Source organism: Mauremys reevesii, linkage group 9 (genome assembly GCF_016161935.1).
Source record: "Mauremys reevesii isolate NIE-2019 linkage group 9, ASM1616193v1, whole genome shotgun sequence".
In the NCBI taxonomy this organism is placed as follows: domain Eukaryota; kingdom Metazoa; phylum Chordata; order Testudines; family Geoemydidae; genus Mauremys; species Mauremys reevesii.
Window position 1 is genome coordinate 48247514 of NC_052631.1, and position 15514 is coordinate 48263027.

Below are 15514 nucleotides of genomic sequence, written 5' to 3' on the forward strand. Positions count from 1 at the left end.
CATAGAATGTTTCTGCACTCCCCCTATCATCTCCGTCCCTGAGGTTATCGCAGATTAGAAGGCAAAAAAACCGCACTTGCGATGACATGTTTTCCGAGCTCATGCAGTCCTCCCGCACTGATAGGGCACAGCTTACTGCATGGAGCCATTCAGTGGCAGGGACCAGGAAAGAATTAAGTGAGCGCGAAGAGCGGAGGCAGGTCGTTACTTTATTTCGAAGGGGAGAGGATGGTTGGCTTACAGGGAATTAAAATCAGCAAAGGGAGCATCAAGGAGAAAAACACACAATTGTCACACTGAAGCCTGTCCAGTCATGACACTGGTTTTCAAAGTCTCTCTGATGCACAGCACGCCTTGCTGTGCTCTTCTAATCGCCCTGGTGTCTGGCTGCTCAAAATCGGACACCAGGCGATATGCCTCAACCTCCCACCTCTCCATAAATGTCTCCACCTTACTCTCACAGATATTACAGAACACACAGCAAGCAGCAATAACAGTGGGAATGTTGGTTGCACTGAGGTCTGACCAACAGTGCCAGTGAGCTTTTAAACGTCCAAAGACACATTCTACCATCGTTCTGCACTTGCTCAACCTATAGTTGAACTGCTCCTTACTACTGTCCAGGTTTCATGAACAGATCCCCTGAGCTCGTCACTGGGGAGCAGGAGAGAAGAGCTGCAGGGGAAGTGATGGAGCCATACACCATGCCCTGGAGGTTGCTAGGAGCTGGGCAGGGAAGACATTTCCAGAACCCCCAGCCAAGCTACATGTCCAGCGAGGGCAGTTACCAGTCCTACTGCACCGTCTGCTGCCAGCAGCACCCAGGAGGACCAGTACGAATCCCCTGAGCTCGTCGCTGGGGAGCAGGAAAGCAGAGTTGCAGCAGAAGCTGTGGATGACCACGGTTAGCAGTCCTGCTGCACCATCTGCTCCGAAGGAAAGGAGCTGCTGCTGTGTAGCAATGCCAGCTGCTACCGGTGCTTCTGTGTCGAATGCTTGGAGGTCTGGGTAGGGCAAGGTACCTCGGCCAAGGCAAGAGAGCAAGAACCCTGGATCTGTGGTTGACACATAACACAGTAGTGCTAAGGGGTGTTACAGCGCCGACTGGGCTGGAATGTATAGCTGCAAGACTTCTTCACCAGTGACAAAGGACAGGAATATGATGCACCTAAAAATCTAAAAAGGCCCGCACATTTCCCAGAGTCACTACCCTTGATAACAGACGGTCAATGATTGCATTGGCTACTTGGCTCACAGCATCCCCCACAGTAGACTTGCCCACAACAGCTGCGGTGACAGTGAGCTGAGCAGGCTCCATGCTTGCCATGGTACAGCGTCTGCACAGGTAACCCAGGGAAAAACATGCAAAACGATTGTCTGCCATTGCTTTCATAGAGGGAGCGGTGACTGACGACATGTACCCAAAACCACCCGTGACAATGTTTTTGCCCCATCAGGCATTGGGAGCTTAACCCAAAATTCCAATGGGCGGTGGAGACTGCGGGAACTGTGGGATAGCTGCCCACAGTGCATCGCTCCGTAAGTCAATGCTAGCCACGGTAGTGAGGATGCACTCTGACAACTTAATGCGCTTAGTGTGGACATATGCAATCAACTGTATAAAATCAATTTCTAAAAATTGACTTCTATAAAATCGGCCTAATTTCATAGTGTAGACATACCCAAAGACTAGATTGGAGAGGATAGGGGGTTGGGCTGGAACGAAGGCTGGAGGCAGGTCCAGGGAAAGCCCAGCTCTGGGTGTGGTACACACTGAGCAGCCACTATGCTGGTGTCACTGTAAGGCTCAAGTGGCAGGCTGCTGGTTCCCCTGCCCAATCAGGAAGCAAGGCCATTTGGAGAAGGCTCATTGGGCCCTCTGGGCTTGCTTATTTGCCTAGCGATCAGTCAGGGAGCCAGCTGTGCTCCTGACTGCCCCTTCCCCTAAAGGACCTTCTAGGAGCCCTGGTCTTTGTTTGTTGGAGTTTCGCTGTTGAAATTTCTATAACAGAAAAGGGGTTTGGATGTTTTCTGTGGCCTTCCAGGATTGCTTCTCCAGCCTGTACCCCTTCCAGTCCACTAGGTATTGGAGCTTACCCTGATCCATCAGGAATCAAAGATTTGATGGACCTCATACTCTTCCTGCCTTGGACTGTTATGGGTGATTGTGGTGGATCCATCTGATTGGGAAAGGGATTGTTGATTGGTTTTAGCTGGGAGAAATGAAAGATGGGGTGGCTCTTAAGGGTCTCCAGGAGCTGGAGTTTGAAGATCACTGGATTTATTTTCTGGGTGGTCTGAAAAGGCTGGAGATAATTGTAGTTGAGCTTGGCAGAGGGATGGGATGACTTTAAATTCTGTGCTGGAAGCCAGACCTTATTACCTACATTTAAATCCAGGACAATATGACAATGGTGATTGGCATAGTTCTTAGAAGACTCCTTGGCAACAACCAAATGCTCTGTAAGCTCTGATGAATTAGTTGAAGATGGAGGACCAAGTCCATGGCTGCCAAAACAGAAGGGGCCTTCTGATAGTTCAGGCTGAAAATGAGGGAGAAAATCAAAATATGCAAAGAATGGGCTCTGCTGGGTGAAGGCATGGATTGTATTATTATAAGCAATTTGGCTAGGCATACTGAGAGAATCCAGTCATCTCAGTAAAAAATCAAGAAACAGCAGCGGTACTGTTCCATTGTTTGGTTGACCCTTTTGGTCTGGCTGTCAGTCTGAAGGTGGTAGACAATTGAGATGAGGGGTTTGGTGCCAAGGAGGCAGAGGAATTCCTGCCAGAACCAGGAGACAAATTGGGTGCCCCAGTCAGAAATGATGTGTTCTGATCATGCCATAGCATGCCAGAAGACATGTTCCAAAAAGAGCTGTGCCATTTCATGGCCTGATTGAAGGGTACGGTAGGGATGAAAATGGGCCATTTTGTCAGGAGGTCCACAATTGTCAGGACCACCAAGTGCTTTCGGGAGTGGAGCAACTCCACAATGAAGTCCATTGAGAGGGTGGACCATGGGCGTGGAGGCATGTGAAGGCCCAGTGGTCTCGTGCTGTTTTTCATTGTGGGCACAGAGATCACACATCCTAACATAGTCCTTGATGTCTTTTCATTAGTTTGGCATCAGAAATACCTGGAAATCAGATTCTTAAACTAGTCAAAATATCCTGACGGGGAAGTCATGGCAAAATCTCAATACTTGTAGTTGGGGGTCTCCTTCAGGAGTGTAATGGTGATCCCTCTGGCAGAGGAGGCCTTGCTGTAGATGGAAACTTGACCCCAGGGAGACACTGGGTTTTTTCAGGGACTTGCAGATTGGTGCCACAGATAGGTCAATGAGGAGCTGATGATGGTCATTAGATGGCCTTTGCCTGTCCCTCTGATGAAATGGGAGGGTTTGATAATGGTTATCAGAGCTTTCTCCTCTACTTTGTAGTGCTCGTGCTTGTGGGACAAGGGCATCTGCCTTCCCAGTTTTAGTCCCTGAGTGTAGGTGACTGTAAAATTGAATCTGGATAGAAAAAATGCACAGCAGATCTGGCATTGGTTTAACCATCAGGCTGTCTGTAAGTATTCTAATTTTTTGTGATCAGTCAAAACTTGGACAGGAGTGTGGGCCCTTTCAAGGAGGTAATGCCACTCCTCAAAGACAGCCCATATGGCCAGGAGTTCCTTGTCTCATATGTCATAGTTTTTCTCCACGGGGATCAATTTCCAGGAGAGAATGGTGTAGAGGTCAAGTAGCTGGTGGGAAACTGCAAATTGGGAAAGAACTGCACCTATTTCAAAGTCTGAGGCATCAGTTTCAATGATTAAGGCCTGAGTGGGTTCAAATGGGGGTGGATGTGAAGGGTCTTTTCAGATGATCGAATGCAGCCTATGTGTTAGTGGACCAGGTGAATCTGGCCCTCCTCCTTGAGGAGGGACATTAAGGACACAACCAGACTGGAAAACCCCTTAATGACTTGCCTATAAAAATTTGAAAAACCCAGGAATTTGTGTGTCCCACACACATTTGAGGGTGCCTTCCAATGTAATCGCCACTTCCTGGCAGGGGTCCATGGCGAGCCCTGCTGGAGAGATGATGTAACCCAAGAACTACACTGTCTCCTTGTCAAATTCACACTTCACAGGCTTGGCATAGAGTTGATTCTGTAGCAAAGCCAATCTAGAATATGTACATGACGATCATGGAGCTCTTGATTTTTCAGAGATGATGAGAATGTTGCCTATATAGATGGACCGTGCCAGCTAGGAAGGTGAAGTGATGAATAAATTCCTTCCATAGGTTTTCCTCTAGGTAATTCCGGAAAGGCCTGTAGGTCTGGCTCAGAGAGAGTGTAAATGCCTCCAAAGAGAACCTCCACTCCCCAGATGGAGTTCGATAAGGCAGTTATAACTGTGGTGCAGTGGTAGGGTGTCCATCTTCTGTGTGTTGAACACCTTGGGGGACTCCAGGTATTTGACAGGAATCTTAGGTGTGGTTGGGCCCACTGTTTGTGTCTCTGGGAGTCTTGGGGGTTGGAGCGTACCACAGAGTGTGATCAACTGAGGACAGGGGCTCAGGCAGCATTCTCATTGGCACTGCAGGGAGCAGAAGAGCACTGTCCTTGATTGCCAGCAAATTAGGGAGTCACGGGCAATGAGCCATGGGGCACCAACAACAACTGGTAAATGAAGGGCATGGACCACCCCGAACTATATGATTTCCTGGTGGCTGCTGCTGGTGGTAATCTCTGTGTGCACCATCTCATACATGATGGGCCCTAAAGAGAGGGGTGACCCTTCATTGGTTTCAACAAACTGAGTAGAGCAGGGGTGTCCAAACTACGGCCCGCGGGCCAACTGCGGCCCGCGGGTCAGTTTTTATTGGCCCGCAGCAAATTCTGAAAATATAATTGAATATGGCCCGCACATGGCGCTTGAGCTCAACTCTGTTGCACTTCTCAGTTTCAACACTAGATGGAGCCAGTCACAGAAAAGGTGCTTCTCCACTAAACAAAATTAAGCAAAGAAAAATATTTACCACGAGTCACCAGAAATGGCAGCACCGAAGAAACGCAAGATAGCAAGTGAGTGTAGAAGATTTCAAACACGGTGGGAAAATGAATATTTCTTTAAAGAAATCAACGGAAAGTGTGTCTGTTTGATTTGCAATGAAGATGTTGCCGTGATGAAAGAGTATAATGTCCGTCGACACTATGAGACCAAGCATCAGAGCTACGCATCGTACACAGGTGCCGAACGAGCACAGAACTTCAAGCAAATGGCAGCTAGCCTGCAAGCTCAACAACAGTTTTTTTTTCGTGCTAACAAAATACAGGAAAACGCCACAGCAGCAAGCTATGAAGTCGCACAACTTATTGCCCAGCATGGCAAACCGTTCTCAGACGGTGATTTCATAAAGCAGTGCCTCATCAAAGTCACAGAAGTAATGTGCCCGGAAAAAGTGCAGGATTTCAACAACGTGAGCTTATCCAGAAATACAGTGGTGCGGAGAATCGAGGACTTGTCAGCTAACCTGAAACTTCAGCTGAGAGAGAAAGCTTGTGCTTTTGATTTTTACTCGATAGCATGCGATGAGAGCACAGACGCCACAGACACCGCACAGCTTTTAATTTTTTTGCGGGGAGTCGATGATAATTTTTGCTGTACGGAGGAGCTGCTTGATATGATGAGCCTAAAAGGCACAACGACGGGTGGAAATATTTTTGACGCTGTGTCAGAGGCAGTTGAAAAGATGGGGCTTAAATGGGACAAGCTCTGTGGAGTAACAACGGATGGAGCTCCGGCCATGAGGGGTGAGCGCAAAGGAATGGCATCCATGGTGTGCGTCAAGGTAAAAGAGAGCGGAGATGAGGCTGTTAGGATGCACTGTATAATCCACCAAGAAGCACTGTGTGCCAAGACTGTCCAGCTGGGCGATGTGATGAACACTGTTGTAAAAACTGTCAACATAATTCGAGCTAGAGGACTGTACCACAGGGAATTTCAAGCTTTCTTATCTGACGTGGATGCTGAATACGGGGATGTACTCTACCACTCTGATGTGCGCTGGCTCAGCCGCGGCTCTTTGCTGCAGCGGTTTTATTCGCTGAGATCAGAAATCGACAAGTTTTTGAAAGAGAAGGGCCGACCTCTTCATAAACTGAGTGACCCTCTGTGGCTGGCAGACCTGGCATTTTTAGTTGATCTCACTCATCATCTGAATACACTGAACAAGAACCTACAAGGCAAAGAACAGCTGGTGTCACACCTGTATGCGCACATGAAAGCCTTCTGTGTAAAGCTCCGCCTGTTTGAGACACAACTACGAAGCTTTAATGCTGCACACTTCCCTGCGCTGTCTGAAATCAAGTCTGCTTTTCCAAAGGCAGACCTTTCTGCTAAAAAGGAGAAATATGCTTCTGTAATTACATCTCTCGTGACAGAATTCAACCAGCGTTTTCAAGATTTTTCTGTCATTGAAAAACAAATCAAGCTGTTCTCGACCCCCTTCCTGGTGGATGCAGAAGAAGTGGAGGAGAGTCTGCAGTTAGAACTGATTGAAATGCAATGTGATGATTCTCTGAAGAGTCAACATCAGCTTCTCTCCCTCCCTGACTTCTATCAGAGTTTGGATCATGCCAAGTTTCCTCTGATGAGACGCCACGCAAAAAGAATGATGAGCCTGTTCGGCTCAACATACATATGTGAACAAACATTTTCTCTGTTAAATCAGAACAAAAGCAGACTGAGATCCAGAATGACTGATAGCCATCTCTGTGAAGCCCTTCGTGTCTCAACCACCAAACTTTCTCCTGACATCCCAGCCATCCTTCAATCCAAAGGACAGCATCACTGCTCCCACTGAGAGCAATGTTCTTCACATTATAGGTGAGTTAGAAATACACACAGTAATCATGTGTCAATATGTCACCTCTTGTGTGTGGCCCGGGCCTTTGCTTATTTTTCTGTATTTGGCCCTCACCAAAAAAACTTTGGACACCCCTGGAGTAGAGTCTTTGTGGGAGGTAGGAATCAGATTATTTTTGACAATTTCTTGGTTGACACAGTTACCAGATGTGCATGAGTCAACAAATGCCTCCAATCAGAGGTCAGGCATCCCGGAGTGCCAGAGGGGAGGGGAAGACAAGTGATGTGCTGGTTAGGGATTCTCACGATTCCAGCAAAGTGGCAGCAGAGTGGCTTACTGTGAAGTGAAGTGAAACACTGACCCAGCCCCGTCCCCCCCACTGGGATTGGTTTCTGGCATTTCCCAACCTGGAGGGGTTTTGGTTCTTGGCTGAGCACCATGCTGCAAAATGCTTGGATTCCTCGCAGTACAAACAGAATCCTAGAGCCCAGCACCAGTACTTGATCAACCTGCCTTAACTTGGGGTCCATTAGATTACTCAGAGTTGCATATGACAGAGAGGTCCTATTTGATGAGGGCAGGGGCTGCACTTTTTTTCATGCCCTTGTTCCATTAGCCAGTTATCAATCCTAATGCACAGCTTGATCAGGGCCCCCTAAGGTACGTGGGGGTTCTACCTGAGCTAATTCATCTTTAAAAGGATCATTGAGTTCTTGCTGGAAGTGATTTCGTTGCACGGCTTCATCCCAGCAGGGATTGGCTGCCATGCATCGAAACGTGGCTGCATATCTGACGATAGGCTGGAACCCCGTCAGAGGGCTTGGAGTGCAGCTTCTGCAGTGCGCTCTCTGTTAGGGTCATCAAAAATACTTAAGAAGAGGGTTAGACACCTCCAATAGTGGGGAGGCCTAAACCAGGGCCTCTCTGGTAAGCAGGCTAATCACAAGTCCTGCTTAGGAACGGTCTGTGGGGTATGATAGCAGTTGCAGTATGAAGAGCAGGTGACATTAATTTGAAAAAACCCAGAATTGGGACAGTCTCCAATGAAATTGTCAGATAGGGGGACCTTGGGCTCTCAGGTAGCAGGTGTGAGGGTCGGGAGCTCACAGGCACCATCCTGGCGTGTATACCTGAGCCTGAAGGACTGCATTCTGTTCTCAAAGTGTGACTCTCCCTACTTCTGGTCCTTGTGGACTGTTCAAACTGTAAGCTGCCAGGGTGTGAGCGGCCTTCTTAGGGTGTAGTGGGACCTTATTTGGTGGTTGCAGTGGCAGTTTGGAATAGTGTTGAGCGTCCATCTAGGAGTCAGGTATCAGCAGAGAGGGAAGCCAGAATCAGGGTTGAGGAGCCAAGCCAAGGGTGAGAACCAGAGTCAGGAGCAGGGCTGGGAGCCAAAGACTAGACTGGAGCTGCGGTGAAAACTGGAACAAGGGCTGGAGGCAGGAGCAGGGCACAAGCACAGCTGGGGGTGCTGTACGCCCTGAGCTACTGCTCTACTGCTGCCACTTCAAGGCTCATGTAGCGGGACGCAAGCTCTTCTGCCCAATCAGGAAGCATGGTCATTTGGAGAAGGCTCATGGTGCTCAGCTGAGCTTGCTGGGTTGCCTAGTGATGAAGCTCGGAGCCAGCTATGCCCCTGACACTAATAACTGAGGATAAGATTTAGTCATAGGTATTTTTAGTAAAAGTCATGGACAGGTCACGAGAAATAAACAAAAAATTCACAGCCCGTGACCTCTCCATGACTTTTACTAAAAATACCCATGACTAAATCTCTGCTCCTGGGCCCCACTGCTCTGGGGGTCCTCTGCTCCAGCGGTGGGGGCTGATTGCCCCTGGTGGCCCACTACTCCGAGGCCCCAGGGAACCACTCTCCCAATGACCCCGGGGACCGCTGCTGCTCGGGTGGTCCCTGTGGCCACCCTTGGAACTGATGCTGGGTGCTCCCCGGGGCCTCTGCTCTGGCCACTCCCAGGACCACTGCTGCTGGGTGCTCCCCGGGGCCAGCTGCTCAGAGACATTCCAGCAGTAGCCAGTGTGGCTGGCCCCATGGCCGCTCCAGCAGCGACTGGCCGTGGAGTGCCCAAGCAGCTGGTCCTAGGGTCAGCCACACTGGCTGCTGCAGCTGTAGAATTCACAGAGGTCGCGGAAAGTCACATAATCCGTGACAGAATCACAGCCTTACTAATAACTAACCTCCCCTCCTTTTGTTCCAGGAAATCAGTGCCTAAAAAGCAGTAAATGCATATATCATTGGCAAGCCGGCATATTAAAGAACATGTGAAGTTCAGTTTTGTTCTAGAATTGTCATCTTCTGCAGCCAACTTCAAACAATTTTTATCTAGAAGATTTAGGGCAACAACATAGATATCTGTTACAAAGAATTATGACTGAGACTCAGGCTTACAGCAAGAATCAAGGATTTGCTTAGTTAGCAGTGTTTTTTTTTTTATCCTTTTCGCAGACTAGTGCCTTAACTCATCCATTCCCTCATAATTTATTTCATTTTGGATGTCATTCTAGTTTTTCTACCTAATTTTTTTAGAGGTAACTTACCCCTCTCATTATTTTAGTTTTTATGTAACTCTTTGAACCAATTGTGATGGGTTGGATCACAGAAACCCCTTTAGGACTGCCACCTGATGTCCCTAGATTACCTCTGAGCCCGTTTTCCCTGCCAGCTTGGGACTTCAGTACCTTGCCTTGTTTGAGCCAGACACGCTTGCCTGCTGCAAACACAGATCCAAGTCTGAACCATGTTCCCCACAAGCTGTAGGCTTGACTGAAAACATCTTAAGAAGTGCTCCTGTCTCCAGTTCTCAGATGCCCAGCTCCCAATGGGATCCAAACCCCAAATAAATCCATTTTACCCTGTATAAAGCTTATGCAGGGTAAACTCATAAATTGTTCACCCTCTATAACACTGACAGATATGCACAGCTGTTTGTCTCCCCCTCTCCCCCCCGGTATTAATACTTAGTCTGGGTTAATTAATAAGTAAAAAGTGATTTTATTAAATATAAAAAGTGTTATTACTTGGAACCACTTAAATCCTAGACAGAACAAAATAAATTACCAAACAAAATAAAATAAGACACGCAAGTCTAAGTCTAGTACAGTAAAAACTAAATGCAGGTAAATCTCACCCTCAGAGATGTTCCAATAAGCCTCTTTTACAGACTAGACTTTCTCCTAGTCTAGGTCCAGCAATCCCTCAAACCCCTGTAGTTACTGTCCTATGTTCCAGTTTCTTTCAGACATCTCCTTGGATGAAGAGGCTATCTTTTGTGCCAGCTGAAGACCAAATGGAGGGGGTTTTAGGGGCATATATAGTCTCTTTTGTGGGTGGAAACCCTTCGTTTCCCCTGTGTACAATCCTGCTACAATATGGAGTTTTGGTGTCACATGGGCAAGTCACATGTCCATGCATGACTCCTTTTTCTACAGGAGGTTCCCAGGAAAGCTCAGATGTAGATTGGTGTCTATCAAGGTCCATTGTTAGCTTAAGTGTTTCTTGATTGGGCACTTACTGAGAATAGTTTTTTCTCAAGAAGCTGACCAAATGCTTCACTGAGGCTACTTAAAATCAAACAAGTACATAGCCAATATTAATAACTTGGAATAGAAAAATGATACATGCATACAAATAGGATGAATATATTTAGTCGATCATAACCTTTGCAGAAATATGTTACATGGCATATCTAGCATAAAACATATTGCAGTTATGTCATATTTACACTCATAAGCATAATCCTATAAAGCATTATGGGGTGCAATGTCACACCAACGTACATTCTATCTTTTATCTCAGTTTTCCCTTGTTGCAGCATCTTAACTTTCGGGGGGCAGTGCAGTCTGGTGGATAGAACTCTAGACTGGAACTCAACTGACTTGGACTCAGGAGTCTGTCACTAGCCTGCTGGGTGACCCCGAGCAAGTAATTTCAACTCTGTGTACCACAGTTTCCCCATCTGTAAAATAATACTTCCCTTTGTTGCAAACACTTTAAGAACTATGGATGAAAATCTAGGTATTGTTATGGTTACTTCACTGTTGCATATTTTATTGAAATCCTCCAGGAGCTAGGGATCTGTCACAGTATGTATCTCTGCAGAAGAGATAATTACCTGCTGCCTACTCATCCCTGCAAATGAGCATGTGCAACTTCCATGGATTTCAAGGAAAACTGGGCACTTTTGATCTTTTGTTCTTGTAAGATAAACAGCTGTGATAGATCTTCACTCACTAACCACCCACCTATCTTAGTGTTGGAAGTTTTGTTATCTCTCATTTTCCTTTTTCCAATTTTAATTTGTTTGTTTCAGTAATAAAGAACTGGCAGTTCAAGGTAGTGAGGGTCCATCTGATGCCACTGGAAAGGTGGCAAACAGTATTCTGTTAGAAGTCAAAGGTGTAAAACTTAAGTTATAGAAGTTCCCTGTAATCTCCTTCACAAAGCATGGACCCAAGAGTATCAAACTATCACAACTCTGCATTGTTACAGAAGGACAATTACCAGTTAGTGATGGGAAAATGTCTAGAAATTATATAAACAGCATATTTATATTTTAAAATGATCTTGACCCTTATGGGTTAACTGAATGCAGTAACTTTGTGTTTCAGGCTTTCATGCTGCTCTGTGATCTCTTGATGATTTTTAGCCACCAGCTGATGACTGGAGGTAGAGAGGGTCTTCAACCTTTGGTGTTCAATCCAGACTCTGGGCTCCAGTCTGAACTCCTTAGCTTTGTGATGGACCATGTCTTCATTGACCAAGATGACGAGAACCAGAGCATGGGTATGTTTAGCCATCACGTTTTGTACTTGTCCTCTCTCACCTGACACACAAGACATTCAGGAAAAAATACAAATCTGTGCACCGAAATGTATCAAATGAAGTTCTTGTTTTTGCCTCTTGCTCTCTTTGGAGATAAATGTTGGTACACGATCAGTAGTCCTGCACACCTTTACAACAGATAACGATGTTATAAAGTGAAATTTCATAGAGCATTTTCATTCAGAGGATGGGAGAGAGTATAAATGGCCATGGCATACACCTGTAATAGCATTCTTCCTTCATTGTTGTAATTTTTTTTAATGGATCGATGTTCAAGACCAGATACCTTTCTGGAAGATGCACTTTAGTCAAACATAAGTTATTAGGCTCATTCGAGGGTGAAATTTTATGGCCTTTGATTTAAAGAAGGTCAGATTAGATGGTCCTTTCTTGGCTATAAACTCAATAAGTCTATGAAAAAGTGGTCCCTTCCCTAAATAGTTCACAGTCTGAGTACAGGGTGAGAGATAACAGGTGGTGCAAGAAGCAGCTAGCAAGGAGAGCAGAAGGTGAGATGATTACAGTTAGTGTAATAAACAACAGTCACAGCACATCAGATCCTCAGCATTTAATGTTTCGCAGGCATCACGACAGAGGTGAATTTTAAGAAAGGATTTAAAGATGAAGCTGTCCTTCTTTCCTGTCTGTCTATGTTCATTTCTTCCTGTGGAAGGAACAAAGCATTTCCTTTAACTGTGAAAGAGGACAGATCAGATAGTGTTGCTTTTCAGCATCTAGGTGTCATGTTCTAGTTAACAACTGTTGTTTGAACAGTGCTTTGAAGATGTAAAGTGCTATATTATAGCTAAATATTATTTACTTGTTCTAATCCTGATACCGATTTTGCTCTTCCCAACAGCTGTGCTATGTAGTATTCACTTTCAGAAAAACTTCATCAAAGTGTAGCTAATACTTCTGCCTCACAACCATGCCTTCTGCTCTCTGTATTTCTTTTCAGATATGAAGATACCTGATCTGTGTATGAAACATAAGGAGAGAGTGATCTCCTACCATAGTAAAGGAGCAGATTGTTGTGCAAAAATATCAGGAGACAGATCCTGAATTTGACAATCCTACATCTGCTGATGAAAATGTGAGGGTGACTTCTGCATCCTCTCCATCTGAAAATTCTGTTGCTTTTCATGAGTTAATGGAATGAATGGCAACTACTTGCGAATTACTAACCGCCTCAATAGCGGAGCACTCATGCCCAGTCTTTGACATCCTTGGTCTTTGCGCCTCTGACAGAGTTTCACTGCCTGTGTTAGATGGTTTTCTACAACTTGCAAAATTTAATCTGGTCAAGTACAGATTCTGTTCAGGTGATGTCTAAAAAGGCAGACAAATTATTCCACATGCTCCAAGACAATTTCTCATATTTCCCCACACATCCAGCCATGAAGTCTTTGGTTGTAGAGGTGGCTGTACAAAGATCTAAAAATGGACAGGTGCATACTATTCCTTCAAATAAGTCTGGATTTACTGGGGGGAAAAGTCTCTCTTCCTCTCTTTTAGGTTTAAGGGTAATGAATTACCAAGCTATAGTGACACACTACCAATATAATCTTTGGGAAAAAATGTCAGTGTTCACCAAATCTCTCCAAGATAAACAGAGAAAACTCACATATGCCATCATTATGGAGGGATATTACGTTTTGAAACATGCCCTGAGAGCATTGTTTGATTCTTCAGGTTCTGCAGTTAGAATTGTAACTTCCGCAGTTTCCATTGGAAGGTATATTTGGCTTAGATCTTCAGGCTTTCTCTGAAACCAACTCCAAGGTTGATGATCTCCCCTTTAGGGAAAAGGATTGTTCAGTTCTAGAACAGATGAGTTTCTGGAAAAATGAACGAGCAGGTACAGCACTAGACTCTTGGGCATTTATGAGCAGTCCAGGGAGAGTCCTGGAATATCAGTTTTCAGGTACCAGCACAACAGAATTCATCTTCCTCTTCCCCATACATTACCTAAAGGAGACAATATTATCATCAACAATATCATCCTCAACAGTCTTCTCAGCAAAAGAGATGGAGCTTTAAACCACAAACCAAACCACAAACAGGAGGTGAACCAATTATCTTCACAATCTACTGTGCCAGGCCTTAGGTCCCAAGTTTGACATAATGCCTGAGAGTTGTGATCCAATTTTAATCTAGTCTCATTCCTTTTGGAGACCATCTGCATCTAACGTCTAAACATCTATTACCACAGACAAGTAATTTTAGAAATTATTCACAATAATTTCACATTATCCAATAGAATTCAAAATTATTCCTCCTCTCAATCCCCTCCTCCAATCCCTATCCAGGGATCCCGCTCAGAAGAACCTGTTGAGATCAGAGGTTCTGCCCTTCTTGCTCTTCTCAAGTACTCCAGCTGAGGCCTCACCAGTGCCAACGAATGTGGGACAGTTACCTCCCGTGACTTACATACCACACTCCTGTTAATACACCCCAGAATGATACTAGTCTTTTTTGCAACTACATCACATTGTTGACTCATATTCAATTTGTGATCCACTAGAAACTCAAGATCCTTTTCAGCAGTACTTCCACATAGCCAGTTATTCTCCATTTTGTAATTGTGCATTTAATTTTTTTCTTCCAATACGTAGTACTTTGCACTTGTCTTTATTGAATTTCATTTTGTTGAATTCAAACCAATTCTCCAATTTGTCAAGGTTGTTTTGAATTCTAATCCTGGCCTCCAAAGTGCTTACAACCGCTCCCAGCATGGTGCCATCTGAAATTTTATAAGGATACTCTCCATTCCATTATCCAAGTCATTAATGAAAATATTGAATAGTACTGGACCCAGGACTAACTCCTGCAGGCCCCACTAGATACATCTTCCCAGTTTCACAATGAAATATTGATAACTACTCTTTAAATATGGTCCTTCAGGCAGTCATGCACCTACCTTATAATAATTTCATCTAGACCACATTTCCCTAGTTTGCTTATGAGTATGTCATGTGGGACTGAGTCAAAAGCCTTACTAAAATCGAGATATCTCACATCTAATCCTTTGTTAAGGTCACCATTTTTTATACTTACCTGTGGACTTTTCTCACCTACCCCTTTTGAACCTAGATTAAACCCCTCCTTGCTAGGTTGGCAAGCTTAGGCAGCAGAACTGCCTCCACAAGGCAACTCTGGCCCTTCAAGCCTTCTCTTCTTCAGGGCACAACTGCAACTTGAGCTGGAGGCAGAGAGAATTAGGGGAACATTGGTGGGGTCCTATTCATACCCTTGGCCCAGAGCAACCAGGGCTAGAGGGACATGCACATGACCCTGCCCATCACTACTGTTTGAAAAGGTTCTGTCCCCAAGTAGCTGGTTCAGTAGAGGCAATATAGTTAGAGAACAGGTGTTACAAAAGGTAAATGCCCCCCTTTTATATACCAATTGTGTTTTTTTAATCTGGTAGAATTCACTCTACAGTGAAGTGATCACTGTTCTCAATATTGGCATCTAATCTACTTTTTTACCAAATTGGTGGAATCTCATTTATTATGTCGTGGCCTGTTATTTTCACGTTTGATTATTATATCTTATTTTCATTCACAGAGGGTGTGCTTATGTTGCATTTTATGTTAATGTTTCTCACAATCAAGTGACATTTATCTTCTATTATTTGTTGCTATTTTGGAGTGCCAGGAATGTCAAATCAAAGCATGTCCTAGATGTTTTCTTGCAAAAATAATTCTGCAATGTGATTGTTATTTCTGATTGTTCATATGTGAAATGCATAGGTTCAATGCAACCAGATTAACGAAGCATCTGCAAATTGTTCTCTTGCCAAGATTGTT

General features: G+C 45.0%; 1 protein-coding gene across 7 annotated transcripts in view; it reads left to right on the forward strand.

Annotated features, from left to right (window-relative positions):
- The window catches only part of STAG1 (stromal antigen 1), a 356975-nt gene that overhangs the window by 289585 nt on the left and 51876 nt on the right, over nucleotides 1–15514 (forward strand). For all 7 annotated transcript variants that reach the window (XM_039487594.1, XM_039487595.1, XM_039487599.1 and 4 more), the window contains one exon: nucleotides 11489–11663. In XM_039487594.1, coding sequence (XP_039343528.1) covers nucleotides 11489–11663 — 175 coding nt within the window. The remainder of the gene's footprint in view (nucleotides 1–11488; nucleotides 11664–15514) is intronic.